Source organism: Mytilus edulis, chromosome 3 (assembly GCF_963676685.1).
Source record: "Mytilus edulis chromosome 3, xbMytEdul2.2, whole genome shotgun sequence".
In the NCBI taxonomy this organism is placed as follows: domain Eukaryota; kingdom Metazoa; phylum Mollusca; class Bivalvia; order Mytilida; family Mytilidae; genus Mytilus; species Mytilus edulis.
Genome location: NC_092346.1, coordinates 39296634 through 39317301, shown reverse-complemented (window position 1 = coordinate 39317301; position 20668 = coordinate 39296634). Strand labels below are relative to the sequence as shown.

Below are 20668 nucleotides of genomic sequence, written 5' to 3'. Positions count from 1 at the left end.
TATACCCCATCCAACGATGGAAACTCTTTTCTAATTATGTTTACTACACAAGCCGGTAGTATTATTCTGTGTTTCTTGCCAAGTGGTTGACCTTTCCTGACCCAGCACACAAACTGACGATAAGCCATAAGCCTGCTTTGTATGTTAATAAGTACGTCTAGAGCTCTCCCTCCCTTCCAGTAAGACAAAGTTGACCTTTAAATTTTCTGTCAACATTTTTGATATTTTCGTTCAAATAGCTGAAGAATTAGTACGTGGTGAGAATTTTGATAAGGACATTACTTCCTGAATATTTAAAAAAAAAAGAAGATCGCTTTGAACAACCCACTTATATAACTGCAATTGGTAATTACTATCTATTTAAAAAAATCAGAATTCTTAGAAATTTTAATTCATTTACTCGTGTTTATAAGGACTTCGTTATTCATAAATTTATTCAATTAAATTAATTCAGTATTATTTTTTTTTTAACAAAAAATATTCAGCGTCAATAATATATTTAATTAAACTGAGCTCATGGAAAATATTAAGATTCCCCCGTTTATCATTCATACGAAATGTTGTTCACACCTAGAAGAGTGAACCGTGACGGCTTAAATTGACTGAGTAAAGATCAAAAGATACAAAATGCTAATCTTTTAATTAACTTGAATTTAACCACGCATTCAACAGGTAGTCACTATGTGTCAAAGTACAATACACATTGTATTTGCGGGGCCGTATTTGCACACTACAAATGGACTAGCAGCACATATTTACTAGCCTGACGTAAAAGGTAAAAAGTACAAACATGCATTTTTAAAACACTACCAGCTATACATGTTAGTTCAAAATATCCGTCGGAAAAAAAATCATAAAAAAATATTTTATATGATTTACTTGTATCACTATAATCATTTCAGAAAATATTAAAATATAAATAGTACATTCTACTTTAAGCTGAGCGCTGTTCCATCTTAATTATAAGTTGGTTAATAGCTACACCAAACGTCGTCTATGCGCTTTAAATAGCGTTATAAGATGATTAACGATTAAGATTTAAAATGAGATTATTTCCACTCCCGGCATGCTTAAAGACTTAAACTACGTCACATAAGTCAGGAAGTTCGAAGAAATAAAATTATTAATTCTTAATTTTCTCCTTTATTGCTGTTCATATCCAGATAAAACTTGGTGAATATGTTTTTTATGGTATTATGGACATAATTAGCTGATAAGTAAAAATTCGCGAATTATCCCTTTAATGTGAATAATGCAACTGGGTGAGTAACTCAATAATAAATACTCTCATTCTGATACCTAATAAAATTGAGAATGGAAATGGGGAATGTGTCAAAGAGACAACAACCCACCAAATAAAAAACAACAGCAGAGGGTCACCAACAGGTCTTCAATGTAGCGAGAAATTCCCGCACCCGGAGGTGTCCTTCAGCTGGCCCCTAAACAAATATATACTAGTCCAGTGATAATGAACGCCATACTAATTTCCAAATTGTACACAAGAAACTAAAATTAAAATAATACAAGACTAACAAAGGCCAGAGGCTCCTGACTTGGGACAGGCGCAAAAATGCGGCGGGGTTAAACATGTTTGTGAGATCTCAACCCTCCCCCTATACCTCTAACCAATGTAGAAAAGTAAACGTATAACAATACGCACATTAAAATTCAGTTCAAGAGAAGTCCGAGTCTGATGTCAGAAGATGTAACCAAAGAAAATAAACAAAATGACAATAATACATAAATAACAACAGACTACTAGCAGTTAACTGACATGCCAGCTCCAGACTTCAATTAAACTGACTGAAAGATTATGATTTCGTCATATCAAATCATAATCTTTCACATATATCTGAATGTAAATGTTCATTAAACACATTTATTCAAAAACCAGTTGTTGGCATGACACGGGTTATGTTCTTCTCATATATGTTATGATGGTATGATACTAAACCCCTAACGGGAAGGATTTTGCCTGATGTTCATATGACGAAATCATAATCTTTCAGTCAGTTTAATTGAAGTCTGGAGCTGGCATGTCAGTTAACTGCTAGTAGTCTGTTGTTATTTATGTATTATTGTCATTTTGTTTATTTTCTTTGGTTACATCTTCTGACATCAGACTCGGACTTCTCTTGAACTGAATTTTAATGTGCGTATTGTTATGCGTTTACTTTTCTACATTGGCTAGAGGTATAGGGGGAGGGTTGAGATCTCACAAACATGTTTAACCCCGCCGCATTTTTGCGTCTGTCCCAAGTCAGGAGCCTCTGGCCTTTGTTAGTCTTGTATTATTTTAATTTTAGTTTCTTGTGTACAATTTGGAAATTAGTATGGCGTTCATTATCACTGAACTAGTATATATTTGTTTAGGGGCCAGTTGAAGGACGCCTCCGGTGCGGGAATTTCTCGCTACATTGAAGACCTGTTGGTGACCTTCTGCTGTTGTTTTTTTTTTTTTTTTATGGTCGGGTTGTCTCTTTGGCACATTCCCCATTTCCATTCTCAATTTAATTAAATCACAATTGTTAATCTGGTATTATTGTCCATTTTCCCTAAAACCATAAAAAAAAGGTAATAATTTCTTAATTCACAGTTTTAGTTCTAGGTATTCTCAGTTCTCTAATATTGAAAACTCTTTTTGAAAAGTACAATATTCAAATGTGGAAATAATCATTACTCAAGATGACCTAAACAAAAAAAAAACGTCTCTGTTTAGTCTGTTAATATTATTTGTTATACTTTCAGAGTCTTATTACAGTTGTACTGCAAGCCAAGTCAACAGCTGTTAAGATTGCCATACTAGAAGTCCTAGGAACATTAGCAAAATCTGTAGCATTTCACCTATTTCTAACTCATGATGGTATGTATGTAAAAAAAAAATCAAGTACATGTATTCCATTGCATTTTGATTTACCCCTATGATAGAATACACCTTATCGCTCTATTACTGGATATCACACGGGTTCCCGTAAAATTTTGACATCATAAAACAAAATATCTGACACCACAATGGAAAAATGATTGTTGTATGCGTGAAAAGTTCAAGCGCCCGGGTCAGGCGGGATTAGCGATAAGGTGTATAGAGAATGAAATTGGGAAATGTGTGAAAGATACAAAAACCTGACAAAAAAGTAAACACAGCCTAAAGCCATCAATGGGCATTCATCACAGTGAGAAAAACCATGCTTCCAGAGCCTGGATTGTTAAGATGGATAATAATCATTCCTTCAGTGTAACTTCAATGGGTCAGGTGAATGTATGTAGTTTTAAGGATGGCATGTAATATGATATATTATTTTATGTAAATAGCATAAAATAAAATTGCATCAGGCTTCATGTAAAGAAGAATAGTTAAACATTTTGTCACAATCTTTATTTTTCAGTATCAGCAGCAGACATGCAGAAAATTCAGGAAGTGTGTAATCTATGTTATGTATCCCAGAATCCAACATTATCAGCCAAAGCCATGGAGTTCTACACAAACATTGCCATTTGTTTCAAAAGTTTCAGTTAGTTATTATTTTTTAACCTTGAGTATTGATCAGAATGAATGTCAGATAGGTCTAAATAGGAAAAAGCAACATAACTTTATAACTATGAAATTATCAACAGTTTGTTTGTATGGCTAATAAATTTTGGTAATTTTTTTTTTGTCATGTTAAAGACTTATGACATGGGTTTCTGAAAAAAACTTGCTAATACTATATTGTCATGTGCATTTTTTAGATGTTATTTGCTATTTCAATGGCATATTTTCTGTGGCTAATTTTTAGTCCTGCGTTTTTCCATCAATTTATAAAACTTTAAAACTACTTCCTTGATTTGTTTGAAAATTATTCAGCATGGTTATGAAAATGTATTGCATTCTTTTGTACAGAGCGGAAATTATTTCGCTTGGACCAGGACCCAGTAGAAGGGGCTAGACTTGCAATAACAACACAGTGCTGTTTATCTGTCTGGGGTACAACAAAAGAAGATAAAAAAGTTCTCAAGGTAAAATCTTCTGAAAGTATTGACAAACACTTTTTGCTATTTTAGGAGCAAATTTCATCCACCAAATTAAATTGATCATAAAAGTTTAATGCACCAAAAAACAATATGAGAAAAAAAGGGTTATATCAACAAGGAGAGTAAATATATACAGTCCCTGCAAAATTTTTAACAAAAGCATATTATTGATACTTGTATTACAGCTTTGTTTACAGTGTGCCGTACACCTGGTTAAAAAGTTTCCAGATACAACCATGTTCTTCTTGTCAGAAATCGTAGAACTTTTAGAGACAACTGAAAGTGGTAAGTAGAGGATATTTGTGACAAATAAAGAACAATCTGCCAGCACTAGGTACAAAAACTTACATAGCTTGTCATGTCATGCTTGGTAGAAATTATATGTAGGAGGCAGATACAAATTTTGTGCAAAAATGACATATTTTAAGAAAAAATTAAGGTATTATGTTATTACTCTATGAACACATGAAATAATATGAACAGATTAAACAGCATTCTAGATGCATTTATTTCTGTATCACCGGGGAGATTAATAGGTTAATTATGGATTTATCATGGTACATATATAAGGATAGGTATTTTAGGATAAACTCATCAATGAAGTCCAGTCATTGTTTTGTAAATTCCTTTGATGACAGTGAAAGGTGATTAGAAATCAGTAATAATTATAACGGCAATCATTCTTATCACACCTATCTTCAAATAGACTGTCCTTATTCAAATTAAAACAAAAGCTCCGCCCAATCAGTTGAAATAACATTGGTAATATAATGCATTAATGACCTACCAACACTTGAGTTATTGGCAACCCTTTTCCGGAATCATCTGAATTTTTTAGCATGGTTAAGTTAAATATTTTTCTGCAGCAAGTTTTCTAGGAGACAATTAATTAAAATAAAATAAAACTTTTGTTTTTATTCCTGAAGTTCCGACACAAAAAAAATTGAAATGAAATTAAATATTTGAGTTTGAGAAGTTTTATTCTCAAATATTTTTTTTTTTCAGAGGAACATGCTTTGATATTGTGTGAAGGTCTAGCAGCCATTGGTTCAGAAAATCATATATACATAAGGGAGATAATTCCCAACATTCTCTCACTGTTACAAAGTAGTGCCATTTGTCAAGAAGGTCAAGTTAAGGTAAGGCTATTATTATAAGACCATGATTTACTTTGCCTTTTCCAAACAGTAAAATTGGTAATAAACTTAAGCTCTTTCCCACAATATGCAATGAAAAATTGACATCCTCTGCATTCTTTTTTCCGACATCTATTAAATATGAAGGTAAATTTAAGCATATAATCACATGAAAAAAGTATAGGATTTTATAATGAATTAGGACTTAAAATAAGCATATCTGCTATACATGTCAGTCATACAAGATCGTAATTTAGGATTTCATGTTATGAGATCTTATCAGTTTAATCTGGAATCAGTAATGATGTTAATATTCTCTAAAATAAAAAGGTCTTTTGAAATAATCAAAATTATAAAAGTTTCAGACTCCAAGAAAAATTCCAAAAACGGAGAGGTCTTTTATAACAAATGGCAAAATTAATAGCTCAAACACATTAATTGAAAGGAAAACAACTGTCATATATTCTTGATAAGGCATTTTCTTATGTGCAAAATGGTGGATTTAACCTGGTGTTATAGCTAGCTAAACCTCTCACTTGTATAACAGTAATGTATAATTCCATTACAACAAAGTTAGCAAAACAAAGTAACTTAACTTGTAGGCTTTTATCAATATCATTTCCAATATTTTATCACAGACATACCTAGGAACGTTGATATTCCAAGCAGCAGGTAGTGAATCAATCCCAACTGAAATACAAAAACTGATACTTAGAAATGGACATAAGTCACCCTGGTTTATGTATAAACTGGCCAGACAGGCTATGAGATATGGACAGCACCCTGTTGCAGCTGATCTTTTCAGTTCACTCTCACATCTGGTTAGTAAACATACTAATAAATGCACTTAAATCACTCTTAAATAAAGTTTTACTAACTCTAGATTCATTGAGCTTCAATGACCCCAGCTTGTGGATTCTTGATTTTGTGCTTTGCTCTTTCTGAACATTATTAATATTTTTTTCATTCAACTCTTCAATTAGGGTTTACTACTGCAACAATGTCGACACTATGAATAGGATTTGCCATTTAAATGAAAATTTTGTTTTCTGAAAAGCCTTTCTTCTTATGCTTTAATGACATGAGGCAATGTTTTATAGGAGAATTTCCAGGTCCAAGTAAGCCCCATAATATACCTAATCCTTGTCCTTTCCCAAAAATAATTCTATACCTATTTTCTTTTTGTAGGTTGCTTCAGAACATCTGCATTTTTGGATGGTTGCTTTACAAGAAATAAGTGAAGGTGAAAGTTATCTGATGAAAGAGAAAGATGACAGTGGGATGACAAAAACACTATTATGTTATCAAAAATCTCTTTCTTCGCTAAAGGTAAGCTTTAAGTTCTTAGAGAATAAAAATATTGTAACTAAGAATGAAGATATTGTACAATCTGTTTTTCAAAATCATTTATGATAGCATACCTTTTTTTCAAATTTCCATCTAAAAACTATGCATATTTAAATAATTGATGTTGGTTTAAATTTGCTCTGAGAACACTGTCAGAAAACGTAGCGTTGAAATTTTTATTGATTATATAAGATGTTGAAGCTAGTAAAAGCAAATGATACATCCCAAAATTGTATATGACTTAAAATATAACATCAGGAATGACTCTTCATGAATGTGATCACTGTTCCTCTGTTTATAAGTAATGCCTTTTGTTAAGTTCCTCTAGCATATGCAATTTTTTTACAGGCTGCTTCCACACAAGTGTTTCCGATGCAGTTTCAGACTGATTTAGTCCATCTGAGGATAGAACTTCTCCAGGCTCTGACTCAACTGATACAGACCTGTAATACATTCAGGACATGTCCTCCACCTGCCATAGCTACAGCATTAGCACTCACGAATGGGCAAGAAATATCACGCTGTGGTCAGATATTGTCACAGGTAGGTCAAAGTAATCAGTGCATCTAATAGTTTTTCTGATTCTCTCGTTTGGCTGTGACCTCTAATCCCAGTTTGTTAAATACTTAAAGGGAAATTCCGCGATTTTTTACTTATCATCTAATTATGTTGATCTTAACATAAAAAACACATTTGCAAAGTTTTAAATTTATATTTCTTCTAATAACGGAGAAAATCAAGTATTTGTAACTTTTTTGGTTGAATTCTCGAGTGGTTCGTGACGTTTTAGCCCGATGTGTTGAATTCTGGGAAAAAATAAAATCTGTTTAACTCTTATAGCTTATCGACAATTTACATAATTAAAAGCGCACAGCTGACGAATGGTCGTAGTTATTAACCACAATATAAGAATGAATGAATATGCATATACCGTTTTGTATTGATTGAATTAAACTCCTATGAAATTATCTCTAGTAAATGTTTTCGAATAAATTTCATTAATTATTGTTGAGATTTTTTTCAAAAAATATTTATTGAACATTTTTACTGAAATTGAACTGAAAATATTTCAGTTCTATTTACCGTTATTGTTTTGATAATCATTTCAATGCAACTAATGTGTGAGCAGAGTGTGTATATTATTTTGTAAAGGTCACTGTATATTTTTCGGCTTGAGGTCAATTCGTTTACCTTGTAGCTATTTAGCCGTAGGTGTGAGTTCAAGCGTACACAGGTATGAATGTTGTTATTTGGAAAGGATAACATGACAGAAAGGATTAGAAAGAGTATGCTGTATTTAATACACTAAGATTTAATACACGATGAGAATAAAGATACAATAATTAAATTGTGTAAATTAATTGAAAATAAAATTCAGATTCGTAATTCCGAAAGTGTATAAAAATAAAAGGAAACAATTTTTTTTTACTTTCTTAGCGGCAATTGGCGTAAAGATTCAAATATGAAGTAAAAAATAGTAGTTTTAATCTTTAATAAAAACTAAATGCAATATTACTCAATTTGATATACCATTGCACATCTGTTTGATATCATTGACTTTACCGGAATTTCTTAACTTGTATTCAAATCTGGCTGTGTTTAAATGCTCATAAAACTATCGCAATTTAAAAGTTTTTAATTGAAAAAAAATACAACATACAACATGCATGATTTTTTTTTTAGTTTCTTTTTAACATTTCATTCTTACATAATTAAATTCATTTGACAATCATTTACATGAACTTTTTGTGAAAAGAATACCAATTATCTAAGCTAAGGCATTATTTTTTTGAGGATTTTTGTACATTTTTTTTTAAAATTCTATGATAATATTTGTGCAATGTTGAACATGATAGCCGTCATTAATCCAAATAAGTAATACAGTAGTTGTAATAAAACTTATATTTAAGTCATGCATAACTGATATTGATGAATTTAGAATAGTTCGTCCATACATCGTTGTTCTTGAAACAATCATTATTAGTATACATGTAAGTTTCCTGACGTATAAGCGCCATTGAGGATGAGCTCCAGAGAAAGCAGACTAGTAGCGTTTCGTTAGTTTATTTGTTGGGAAAGGAGAGGAAAGGCAACCACTTGTACAGATAAACGACAGAATTACCATACAAGCATTTATAGTCAACACAACCAGAAAGAGTTCCCATCGTTGGACGGGGAATATGAAGGCTTCCAAGAATGAACAAGTGACATGTCTAACTTTGAACAGTTAGAAAACGGACTATCGACATCGACCTCTTGTTCTTGATATTTGAAACTGCATGCATATATACATATATGTTTGACGTTACGCACGGTAATGCGTTCTGATTAAAATTACGTTATTATATGATTTTAGAACAGCAACCATTTGCCTATAAAAAAAATAAATCACCAACATCCATATATCTACAGAAAGGCCCGGACATTTTTTTCATATTTTAAGATAATTCTATAAATTTTTGCACCATACATTTATTTTATTGAACTTAATTTATCTTCTCATGTGTCCCTCCCAAAGCAAGATTTTTTTTAAAGGTTGCTATGTATTCTATCCAAAATAAAATTGGAAAAATTTGTATTTGTAAATTGTTTTCATCTAATCACAGATCAGAAATAATATCCTTACGTAATTAATTGCCTTATACATGGTAAATTTGAAACATTTCTTCAGCTTATGGTATTTATTTGATAAAAGTCGATCGAGTAGGTTCCGCTCTTGATAACAAAATGTCAAAGTTAGTATATGGCGTCAAATTTGTCAATTATACATGTTATGTTTTGCGACACAATACCGTGCGTAACGTCTCTATGATAGTGATGAGTTCTTGCGTCTGACAAAAACTAAATTCCTTCATGGTTATATCTTGCCATAAGTTTATATTGGTTTGTAAGGTGATTACTCAAAATCATTATTTGAAAATCCTGTTTGTGAGATGTAGATTCATTTCTATACAGAAATTTCGTCTATATATTAAGTTTCACAAGTGTATATGTGAACCATCGATGTTTACAGCAATATCAAAGAATAAGATGATGATGGTAGAAAGAACTATGGGCGTCATGTGGCAAATATTACATGCATATCGGACCATGAGTTGTCAATCTGAAAAGCTTTCCAATACAACCATATTATTGAGAAGGAATGTTTACATGCTATACTCTCGTACTAGTATTACAGGGTTCTTGTGGCGTTCACCTTAGACACACATCTTTTTAACGATGTTTAAAAAAAAGACAGAACCAATTTAAAGTCATATTTCCCTATTTTTTAAATATAACTAAAAGTCTTTTATCTGACAAGAATACCCCTATTTAGCAGACAAGTAATTTATTCTTTTTTCTGTTATTGAATACCAAGAAAGAAAATAAATTTCGAAATTAATTTGAAACTTTGATACTCAATAGTTTCCCACCAAAATATTCACATCCCTTGGAGATAATCAGTGTTCGTCCAGTGGCATATATAACAATTGTGATGACGAATTCCTTCCTTTGTTTGTGAACAATCTTATTGAAATATAAATCTGTGATTTTACTATGTCCACAACTTCGATGAACCAAAGCAAATTATACATCGACCTGTATTTAAATCAAATTGGTTCTCTTCTTCTTCTTCTTCTTCTGGTATACAATAGTCTATCGACATTCAATGATTACATACTGTTGGCATACATGGACTAGTCTATTTACAAATCTTTTACCCCAATTTATTCAAAATATATGTTTTTTTCTTATGTTCAATGTATACATGTATATATTTTAAATTGCGCTATAGTTCCGTAACTTTCTACCCAGTCGTGGACAAGTGCGTACATTTTTTTAAATCAATATTTCTGGTATGTTCCAATCTGTCCTTCACTATTGACAATGAGTATATATTACATTTTCCCAAATTCACCCTTGGAAAAAATATTTAAATAGAGTTTAATTTCATCAAATCTTATTTTTTGGGTATTATTTATATTTTTATGAATAATATTCTTTACACCAGAAATGTTATTTATAAACAAGGGTATGAGTTTAGTAATGACAAGTAAAACAGAGTTGTATATTATACATCTGATAGTTCAAAATGGAAAGTTATAAGTTATCGGCCGTGTACACTGATCAATACTTGCAGAAGTGAAACGATGCATGAACTTGCAAGCCCGACAGGAAATCGCTTGAACACCTGGACGTGTCACCTCACACTCCTCACAATACCTTTGGAAGTAATACCTTTAGCCATGCTGGTGATCAGATGAGAGAAGATCAGAATTTATTTGAAAAAAGTTTATTACTTTAAAGAATTATGAACAAATTAGATTTTAGAAAACAATTTTCACGGAACACTTATTTATGATTTCAACTTTGACTTTTTTCTTAATTCCAATATCAACAGTTTAAAAACAGCAGACCATGGTAATTTAAAAAATAAGAATATTTTCCGTATCAAGTTAGTTAGTCGGATAAAACAACCGTACGATTGACAAGATATCGACACGCAATTACGACTACATCGGTTACTGTAGTTTTGTTCCTTTGTGGTTTATAGACATATAGTTGTTATTAATCAGGAAAGAAGACAAAATGGCCGAACGCAGAGAATTGATACTCTAAATTTAAAATCGATGGTGATCGCTTATCTAGCAGAATAAAACTTTAATATCTATGAATTTGAGCATTTTTATACAGAATGAACATAATATTAATTTTTGATTTTTTTGCGAAGTTTCCCTTTAATAATAACTAATACGAAAGACTGCATTTATTTTATTGGGAAATCAGCATCATGAGTCAATATAACATTTCCATTGGCTTTTTGTGAGGTCATTGGTGACTTTCAAGGGGTTAAGACGATGTCACATTTCCACCATGGCAATGGACAAATGTGATTTCTTCTATACTATACAAAACACTCACACTTTTGACCTAGAAATCTTCTATTTGTCAAATTTAATTCCTTCTGAAAGCATTTAAAAACAATTTAAATGTCTGATGCTGGTACAGGACATATAAGAAAATGAATTTAGAACAGTTATTGAAATAAACTTTGATTAATAATATCTACATTTTGTATGCATTTTATATTTTAGTTAACAAAGTGTATGAGAGATTTTGAAAATCTAAAACAGAAATTTGGAGATTTGTACTTAACATGTTTTGATGCTGACCCACAAACCTTATATACAGTGACACAGTATCCTTTATTGCAATCAATCAGGAAGACCTTGACTTTTTATACGACCACAAAAATTTAAATTTTTTGGTCGTATATTGCTATCACGTTGGCGTCGTCGTCGTCGTCGTCGTCCGAATACTTTTAGTTTTCGCACTCTAACTTTAGTAAAAGTGAATAGAAATCAATGAAATTTTAACACAAGGTTTATGACCACAAAAGGAAGGTTGGGATTGATTTTGGGAGTTTTGGTCCCAACATTTTAGGAATAAGGGGCCAAAAAGGGCCCAAATAAGCATTTTCTTGGTTTTCGCACTATAACTTTAGTTTAAGTGAATAGAAATCTATGAAATTTTGACACAAGGTTTATGACCATAAAAGGAAGGTTGGGTTTGATTTTGGGAGTTTTGGTTCTAACAGTTTAGGAATTAAGGGTCAAAAAAGGGTCCAAATAAGCATTATTCTTGGTTTTCGCACAATAACTTTAGTATAAGTTAATAGAAATCAATGAAATTTTAACACAAGGTTTATGACCACAAAAGGAAGGTTGGGATTGATTTTTGGAGTTGAGCTCACAACAGTTTATGAATTAGGGGCCAAAAAGGGGCCCAAATAAGCATTATTCTTGGTTTTTGCACCATAACTTTAGTATAAGTAAATAGAAATCTATGAAATTTAAACAAAAGGTTTATGACCATAAAAGGAAGGTTGGGTTTGATTTTGGGAGTTTTGGTCCTAACAGTTTAGGAATAAGGTGCCCAAAGGGTCCAAAATTGAACTTTGTGTGATTTCATCAAAAATTGAATAATTGGGGTTCTTTGATATGCCGAATCTAACTATGTATGTAGATTCTTAATTTTTGGTCCCGTTTTCAAATTGGTCCACATTAGGGTCCAAAGGGTCCAAAATTAAACTTAGTTTGATTTTAACAAAAATTGAATCCTTGGGGTTCTTTGATATGCTGAATTTAAAAATGTACTTAGATTTTTAATTATTAGCCTAGTTTTCAAGTTGGTCCAAATGGGGGTCCAAAATTAAACTTTGTTTGATTTCATCAAAAATTGAATAAATGGGTTCTTTGATATGCCAAATCTAACTGTGTATGTAGATTCTTAATTTTTGGTCCAGTTTTCAAATTGGTCTACATTAAGGTCCAAAGGGTCCAAAATTAAACTAAGTTTGATAGGGTCTAAAATTAAACTAAGTTTGATAGGGTCTAAAATTAAACTAAGTTTGATTTTAACAAAAATTAAATTCTTGGGCTTATTTGATATGCTTTATCTAAATATGTACTTTGATTTTTGATTATGGGCCCAGTTTTCAAGTTGGTCCAAATCAGGATTCCATCTCAAGTATTGTGCAATAGCAAGAAAGTTCATTAGACCACATTCATTCTGTGTCAGAAACCTATGCTGTGTCAACTATTTAATTTTAGATTTAAAAAGTTTGAAGAAGAAATCTTTAATTGATTTGTAAAATCTTGACATTTGTTTTGTGTAAAAAAAAACCATGTAATGTCAAAAATTTGATCACAATCCAAATTCAGAGCTGTATCACGCTTGAATGTTTTGTCCATACTTGCCCCAACTGTTCAGGGTTCGACCTCTGTGGTAGTATAAAGCTGCGCCCTGCGGAGCACCTGGTTATGAGTTAACAGGGTGAAATATAGTTTCAAAATATTACTTCCCCTGTAAACAATGAAAACTTTTATCTTTTCATTTTTTTTCCTGTTTAGCAAGGATGTCATTAATTATAATACACAAAATACCATTCAACTTCTGGTAATTTTGAAAGATTTGTAAAATTTTTAAAATTTTAATCCTTTGTAATTAGATTTGTCAGTGGAAATAAGAATATACCCGCAAGATGTGCATTTTTGACCAAAATTAATTAATAGTCCCATTCTTTTGAGATTTATGTGCTATTCTGTGGTTTTGAAATGAAAGTCTATAGATAAAGCTTTATTAAACAAATTGTCTATTCAATTTAATGTAATTGAGTTCCATACCTGGTCTCAAATTTAAACACATGATAAGACACTAAAAACTATGATCACAACATTTTCTTAACCACTGATAAAGATTACAGTATTGTTGTGAAGTAATGAAGGCTGGAGTATCATCAGTTATAACAACAGATAACTCCAGGTAAGGGGAAAGTAATATTTAGGAATAAATACATGGTATACATGTATCATAGAAAAACAGAGTATAAGAACGTGAGGGATACATGTCAAGCAGATGTGAACATAACAATGTTGTGTAAAACCAAAAGACAACTAGACATAATGTCTGCAGTGAAAAATATGTGACTATTCAATATTTAAATATCTAAATCAGGACTCCCAAATCTATGAGCATGCACCAAAAAATGTGATACAAAACCACAATGAACATGGATGGAGTCAGACATTGACATTTACTTTTGGCAGGGTTTAAACAATTTTGTGTTTTACTGACATCCTCCTTTATTTGATATCAGGGGAGTTATAAAATGTACAAAGATAATTTATCCTTAACAAAAACAAATCAGTGCTGAACAAAAACCTAACTCCTTAAGAGAGGTATAATAAACTTCAAAATTACAAACACTCAGCTTGCTTCAAGTATAAAACACTAGACTATTGAGGCCCCTCATGGGGGGGTCCTAGTAATCACATAATCACCATTTTTTTGCCAATATAATCACATAATCATTAAATATTTGCTTATCTTTAGTAATCAAATAATCATAAACTAAAAATACAGTCCTAGGTAATCAAATAATCATGAAATATTTGGCTTAAGGTAGATGGGGTGTCTAAATTATAATCCATAGAATTTTTTAATAATTTGCCAAAATGTAGTTTATATCATGCTTTTTTGAAAAAAATAATAAAAAGAATGGGTCACCGGGCTTATTTTCACGCTACACGGTGTTCAAAATTGACAAATTTTGTATAGATTATGCATGGAAAACCCAATTTTCTGCAATAAAGCGTAATCTACACCATAGAATTTTGAGATAACATATGAGAAGATGGCTTTAATAGTATGCTTTCAGTTAAGAAAAAGAAACAATGGGGTCACCGGACCCGTTTTCTTGCTACATTATAAAATAGGTAAATTCCTAACACATTCTATAGTAAAAGTACCTTAATCTGAATTATCTGCCCTTGCATTTGAGTTGCCTCCCCTTATGTTGCAAAGTTGGAAAAAAAATTGATTAAACAATTTTTTTCTGTTTTTTGTAAAATACAACCATAAATATGATAAAACATGTCATTTTCTATATCGAAGTGGAAGTTCTTACACATGAATTACCTACTACTCTAAACATTTGCACATTCTATTAAAGATTTAGACCTTGCTTTCTGGTATTTTCAAATCCAAGATGGAGGAAGACACCCTATCTACCTTAATAATCAAATAATCGTTAAAAAAACGGCCAAGTAATCACATAATCAAAAACCCCATGAGGGCCCTCACTATTACCACAAGTAGTTTTAGCACCTGATTGAATGTTTTATTTAAGAATTGAATGCTTTTTGTAAATTTTTTGGGGTGTAAACGCGTTGACCGAGGTACATTTTGTATGAAGCGCGGAAGCGCTTCATTCTAAAAATGTGTGCACGGTCAACGCTTTAAAAACCCTATAAAGTTAAAAAAGAAGCATTCAATACTTTTAATTACATTTTTTACCTGTGATCATGAAAACACGAATTTTATATATTTTTTTATTTAATTCACCTGTGCACTTTATTGTTGGACCACGTGTTATCATGAATGAAAAGTTGTATTGAGCAATGCAACTGCTTACGGAATAACACGTAATGTGCAATTAGCGAATCAGAATAAAGTATTATAATGAAACATACATCTAACGTAATTATTTACTGATATACAAATTGCCTTGCCCTGTTTTTAATTTGAAATTTCCAGAGTTATAACTGTATTACATATGATATGATTGTTATTTCAGACTGTTCCCTGTTACTAGTGAGAATAGTGATGTCTTGTCAGTAACACTAGTTAACATACAGAAAGATCTGAACCATATACTCAAAACTAATAGCCAAGCATTAACTCATGAGGTACGACAAAATTGTTGTTTGATATGCAGAATTTACTATTAAAATTAAAAACTTATTTATGTCTGTACCTCCATTTCAATTGTTCAGTCATCAACATTTAAAATACATGGTGTAAATTTCATCTCTTGAACTTAATTATGTCTCATTGCATAGGGAACTAATATATTTGACATATGTTCTTGTAAATTTTAATTACTTTTTTTCTAAATGGACTTGAATGAAATAAACAATTTATAAGTTTCGAGCTTTTGAAGCATTTTTGTGGCTTAACCTTCATAAAAATGCTCAAACCAACCATTTGAGAGCCAAATGCGTAAATGCACTGCAATTTTGGGGCTATATGACTAAAACGACCTAAACATAATATCCAAATTCATCTTGAATCAACTTTGCCAGAGGGAGTTTGAATCTTAGTTTCTTAATAATAATAATAGTTGCTTGAAAGAACATTAAAACCATTATACTGTAATTATTAACAATTGTTTACTGCATTATTTATTCTATCAAAATGTTTGACATTAATGTGTTGAAATCAGTTTTGCATGTAAAATATTTGTAAATTCATGAGCCCCCTTTTTACAGCACATGGATTTCCTAAGTAAAAGTGTACAGAGTTTGTTACAAGTACCATTTAGATATCCAAGATATTTCTTCCAGAGCATACAAACAACAAAACTTAATGTAAGTTGTATTTTTTAGTTCAATATATATTTTTTTAACCATAATACATGGTTGGTCTGTTTAAGCTTGTTATTCAGCTTAAAAGAGGGACGAAAGATACAAAAGGGACATAATATAATTGGTCATACAATCCAGTGTTATTTTTAGACACTTTAAATCCATTCTTTGTCAATTTACTAACTAAAGAATCAAATGTGTCAACCTGTATAATAGAAAAACAAAGGATAAGGGGTATCCATCCATGTCACAAAATCAGTAAATGCACAACAAAAAAATACTCAAAAAGTAAAGGAACATCACTTTTATTGCTATTCTTCATCTCAAAGTCACTTCAGCTTTGGGCAACAACAAAAAAATCACCACACTGCAATTTAAGACTACAAAAAAAAATGCATGTCATATTTTAATTATAGAAATCAATCAAATCAAAAAAGATATTATTGCTAAAAATACATTTTAATCTTTAGATTTTGCCAATTGAAAATATGCATCTAGATTTGCTTACATTTTAAGAAAATGTCCAATAAGACCTAGTATTATATGTGTGTCAAAAATAATTTTTCATTTGTACAATGTATGCCTTTGTTTTTACAGTTAGCAGTTACACCTCAACAGAACATGAGAATGGAACCATTACTTGTACATCATAACACTTTATTTACACTTAAAGTTGAAGGTGTGATAGAACACAAGAAACAAATGTTTAGACAAGTTAGTCAAATCTGTATAGCCGTAAAAACAGAAATAACTAATCAACAACATAATACGGACACAAAGGTAGAATATTATAGAACACAAGAAACAGTTGTTAAAATAATTTGTATGTGACATGATTTCCATGCACAAAACACATGTATGTTTTTTGTATAATCTTCATCAGATACATTCAAGGTAAAAACAGTTTGAAAGCATATGATCCATAAAGGCCTTGACGGAAAAGTCAAAACCATTGAAGGCCATCTTTGCCTGACAAAGTAAAGCTATAATGCTTTAAACACAAAAATCACTAGTTGGTAGCATAAAATATAAGACAAGGCCAGATTGATCTAGATTAACAAATATGTCAAAAGGCAAAAAAGGACAGAGCTAAATAAAGGGGTTCAGGGATATAGTTTTGTTTACACTTGGATGAGTTCCAAGATGTAAACTCCCAAGGATGATGTTCACCTACATTTAATGGTTGAATGATTTGTTAAATTTTTGGTTTTAGTTCATGTTTAAGTGATTTTATAACATCAAGCCCATTTGCTCTAGAATAAAAACTCATCATTAAATATATCAAGATGGTAATAACACAAAACAATTTTGTCAAAAGTAATCTTATGTCACACAGCTGTCATACTTTTGACCTAATTGCAGGTGAAAGATCCAAACAGATGTTATGAAGAAACAGTACGACCACATAAAGACTATTTCTCCTGTAGTTTTCTGTTATCTTTTCCCGTCGCTGGACAATACAGTGTTCAAATCAGAGGTTTAGTTTTAGATGATGCTGGAACTAAGTGGAATACAGGACCTCAATTTACAATGACCTTTAAATCATATGATGATACAATTCATAGAAAACCTAAAATAATAGTTAGCAGAACTTCATTTGGACAGATGTAGAGACTCATTTTGGAAATATGTAATAAAAAACCAATGAACAGAAACAATCAGAAATGTCAAATGTTTACCAGATGTTTATATTGTCCGTCTGCTTTGAGTAGCGTGACCAGTTGAGAACATTTCTACTAAAGCACATGTTACATATATGATGTAGTTTGTAATAGCTGGATTTATGTATATTGATTTGAATTGGCATGGGAAATGGAAAAAAGTCATAAATAAAAATAAAAGGACACGAAATGATGAATGATTACTACAGGAAATATGTTGATTTTGAAAATTCAAAGATATAGACTTAGATGTTAGTACTAAAGAATTTGTTATGCTACAACAATAAAAAGCTAAAACACAATCATTGAGTTATGGTCAGATATTTTCTTGAAATTTATTATTAAGCATGAAATACCAATTTATCAGACATAATATTATTTCTGAAACACAAAAACTAGAGGCTCCATGAAACTTATATTAATCACCTAGCATTTTCATAAAATTGATACAATGCATCAAAAATATTAGTGGTAAATTGAAACCATGTAGACCAAAATCTCGTCTTATTGGTTGTTAATTCTGTATACAGATTCTCATCTTATTTTCAGCATATTGTCCCTGTGTTGTAATTGTTACCTTTGGTTGGCAAGTTGGTTGACCTGCAGATTAATTGAACACAATGTTCAAACTGGTTGGATGTTGGTTGGCCTGCAGATTAATTGAACATAATTTTCAAACTGCATACTCTTTAGGAAGATTGTGACCTAGTTTGGATGTAAATGAGCATTTTTCTTCCTCAGTGCAACCTCTTCCTGTTTGTTGATAGTTTGAAATACTACAACACTCATGGTACCAGGACTTTTTCAAATTTTTCTTGGCTTCTATCATGGGGCAATGTTTAATATTTAGTATGTAGCTTCATAATGTTAAGTTGTAGCCTCTAAGCAATTTTTGTTGAGCCTGCGACTCCTGTTGCAGAAAGCCAAACATAGGGATAGTGATCCTGCAGCGTAAACTAACTACTTAAAAGTTAATATATCAGAAGGTAGAAGACCTGTAGGCTCCATACTTTGTATATAGACGCTTTTCGTAATATAGTTTCTGTCTGTTGTATGTTCATTTTCCTTTACCTTATTTTCATGGTTCAGTGACTTCTTGAAAAAAAGATAGATTTTTTGTTATGTTAATTTCTCTCTTATTTATAAGGTTCTCATGTCTGTTAGACAGTTTTTACTTGACCTCACTCATGTTATTGATCAGTTTACGAAGTTTAGCTTTTGTTGTCAAGTCCATAATTGAGATACTATAAGCAATAGATCCACTATATTTGTTGTATGGAATGATTGCAAGGTGTATAAAATGGCATGTGTTATCTGACCTTGACCTCATTTTTATGTTTCAGTGGTTTGTGTTTGACATGTTTTTGTCAAATACTGTATACAATAGGTCAATTATATGTAGTGTATGGAAATATTTAATGGTGTCCATGTCAGTCTGGCAGGTTTTATTTGACCTGGACCTTATTTTTGTGGTTCATTGCTTTAAGTTGAGTTTTTTGTCTGTTTTTCTTATCATACTAGAAGCATAATATCAACTACATGTGGTGCATTGAATGATGTAAGGTGTACAGGTCTGTCTGGCAGGGCTCAGTTGACCTTGATCTCAATTTTCATGGTTCATTGGTCAACATAAAGTTCTCAGGATTTGGTCCGTTTCTTGTATACTATAAACAATAAGTCTACCATATTTGGTGTATTGTTAGATACTATATGCAATTGGTCTTTATGTTATTTGTTGTTTTTCTTATAATGCTATATTTGGTGAATGGAATGATTCTAATGTGTATATATTGATCTGGCAGGGCTCATTTGACAAGTCATTTTAATAGTTCATCTTCCAAAAGAAAGTTTTCCTGGTTAAGTTTGTTTCCTAAGATACTATAAGCAATAAAGTAAAATGATTGCAAGTTGTGTATATGTCCATTTGACCATGACCTTGTTTTCATGGTTTATGGTTATTAATAAGTTTATTATAAGCACTATGTCATCTTTCATTGGTGAAAGGAAGGATATCTAGGTGTGTGACTGTGACCTCATTTTCATGGATATCATTTTATGTTATTGTGATACGAGTAGTAAAACTTCATCTTTTAAAATAATCATTGATCATTTACCCATGAACATATCCGGGACATTTATACTTTAATATCATTTGATAAACCAAATGTGGTTGTCCTATTATTCAACGTATCTGAAAATATGTGAATATAAAACATTTTGTCAGTCATTAAACTATTGAAATTAGGTATAAAGATCTTTGAGTTTTGCCTACCAATTTTGGAGATGATTTGTTGTAGGCAAGACAAACAAAGGGCTTTGCTCATTGTTGAAGGCCGGACAGTTTCCTATAGATGTTAATTTCTCTCATTTGGTCTCTTGTGAAGAGTTGTCTCGTTTGCTATCATACCACATCTATGCTAAATTTTCAGACATTCAGATAGATTCCTGAAAAGATCTTTTGAGATTGACCTTCACATTTTAGAGATAAAATGTGTCAACTTTGTAAAAAAACACATGCATAATAGACAGACACAAAGAGTTGGCAACAGCACAACTGGTTTATTTACATATATACTTGAGATATCCTTGATAAACTGACACTAAA

General features: G+C 31.4%; 1 protein-coding gene across 1 annotated transcript in view; it reads left to right on the top strand.

Moving 5' to 3' along the window:
* Positions 1 to 18365, top strand: part of LOC139516462 (integrator complex subunit 7-like) — a 30394-nt gene extending 12029 nt beyond the window's left edge. The window contains exons 7-20 of the mRNA XM_071306598.1: positions 2749 to 2863; positions 3387 to 3512; positions 3881 to 3996; positions 4197 to 4296; positions 5017 to 5150; positions 5786 to 5968; positions 6336 to 6476; positions 6843 to 7037; positions 11570 to 11673; positions 13734 to 13799; positions 15613 to 15724; positions 16307 to 16405; positions 17000 to 17182; positions 17765 to 18365. Coding sequence (XP_071162699.1) covers positions 2749 to 2863; positions 3387 to 3512; positions 3881 to 3996; positions 4197 to 4296; positions 5017 to 5150; positions 5786 to 5968; positions 6336 to 6476; positions 6843 to 7037; positions 11570 to 11673; positions 13734 to 13799; positions 15613 to 15724; positions 16307 to 16405; positions 17000 to 17182; positions 17765 to 18013 — 1923 coding nt within the window. The 3' untranslated portion in view covers positions 18014 to 18365. The remainder of the gene's footprint in view (positions 1 to 2748; positions 2864 to 3386; positions 3513 to 3880; positions 3997 to 4196; positions 4297 to 5016; positions 5151 to 5785; positions 5969 to 6335; positions 6477 to 6842; positions 7038 to 11569; positions 11674 to 13733; positions 13800 to 15612; positions 15725 to 16306; positions 16406 to 16999; positions 17183 to 17764) is intronic.
* The last annotated feature ends 2303 nt before the right edge of the window (positions 18366 to 20668 follow it).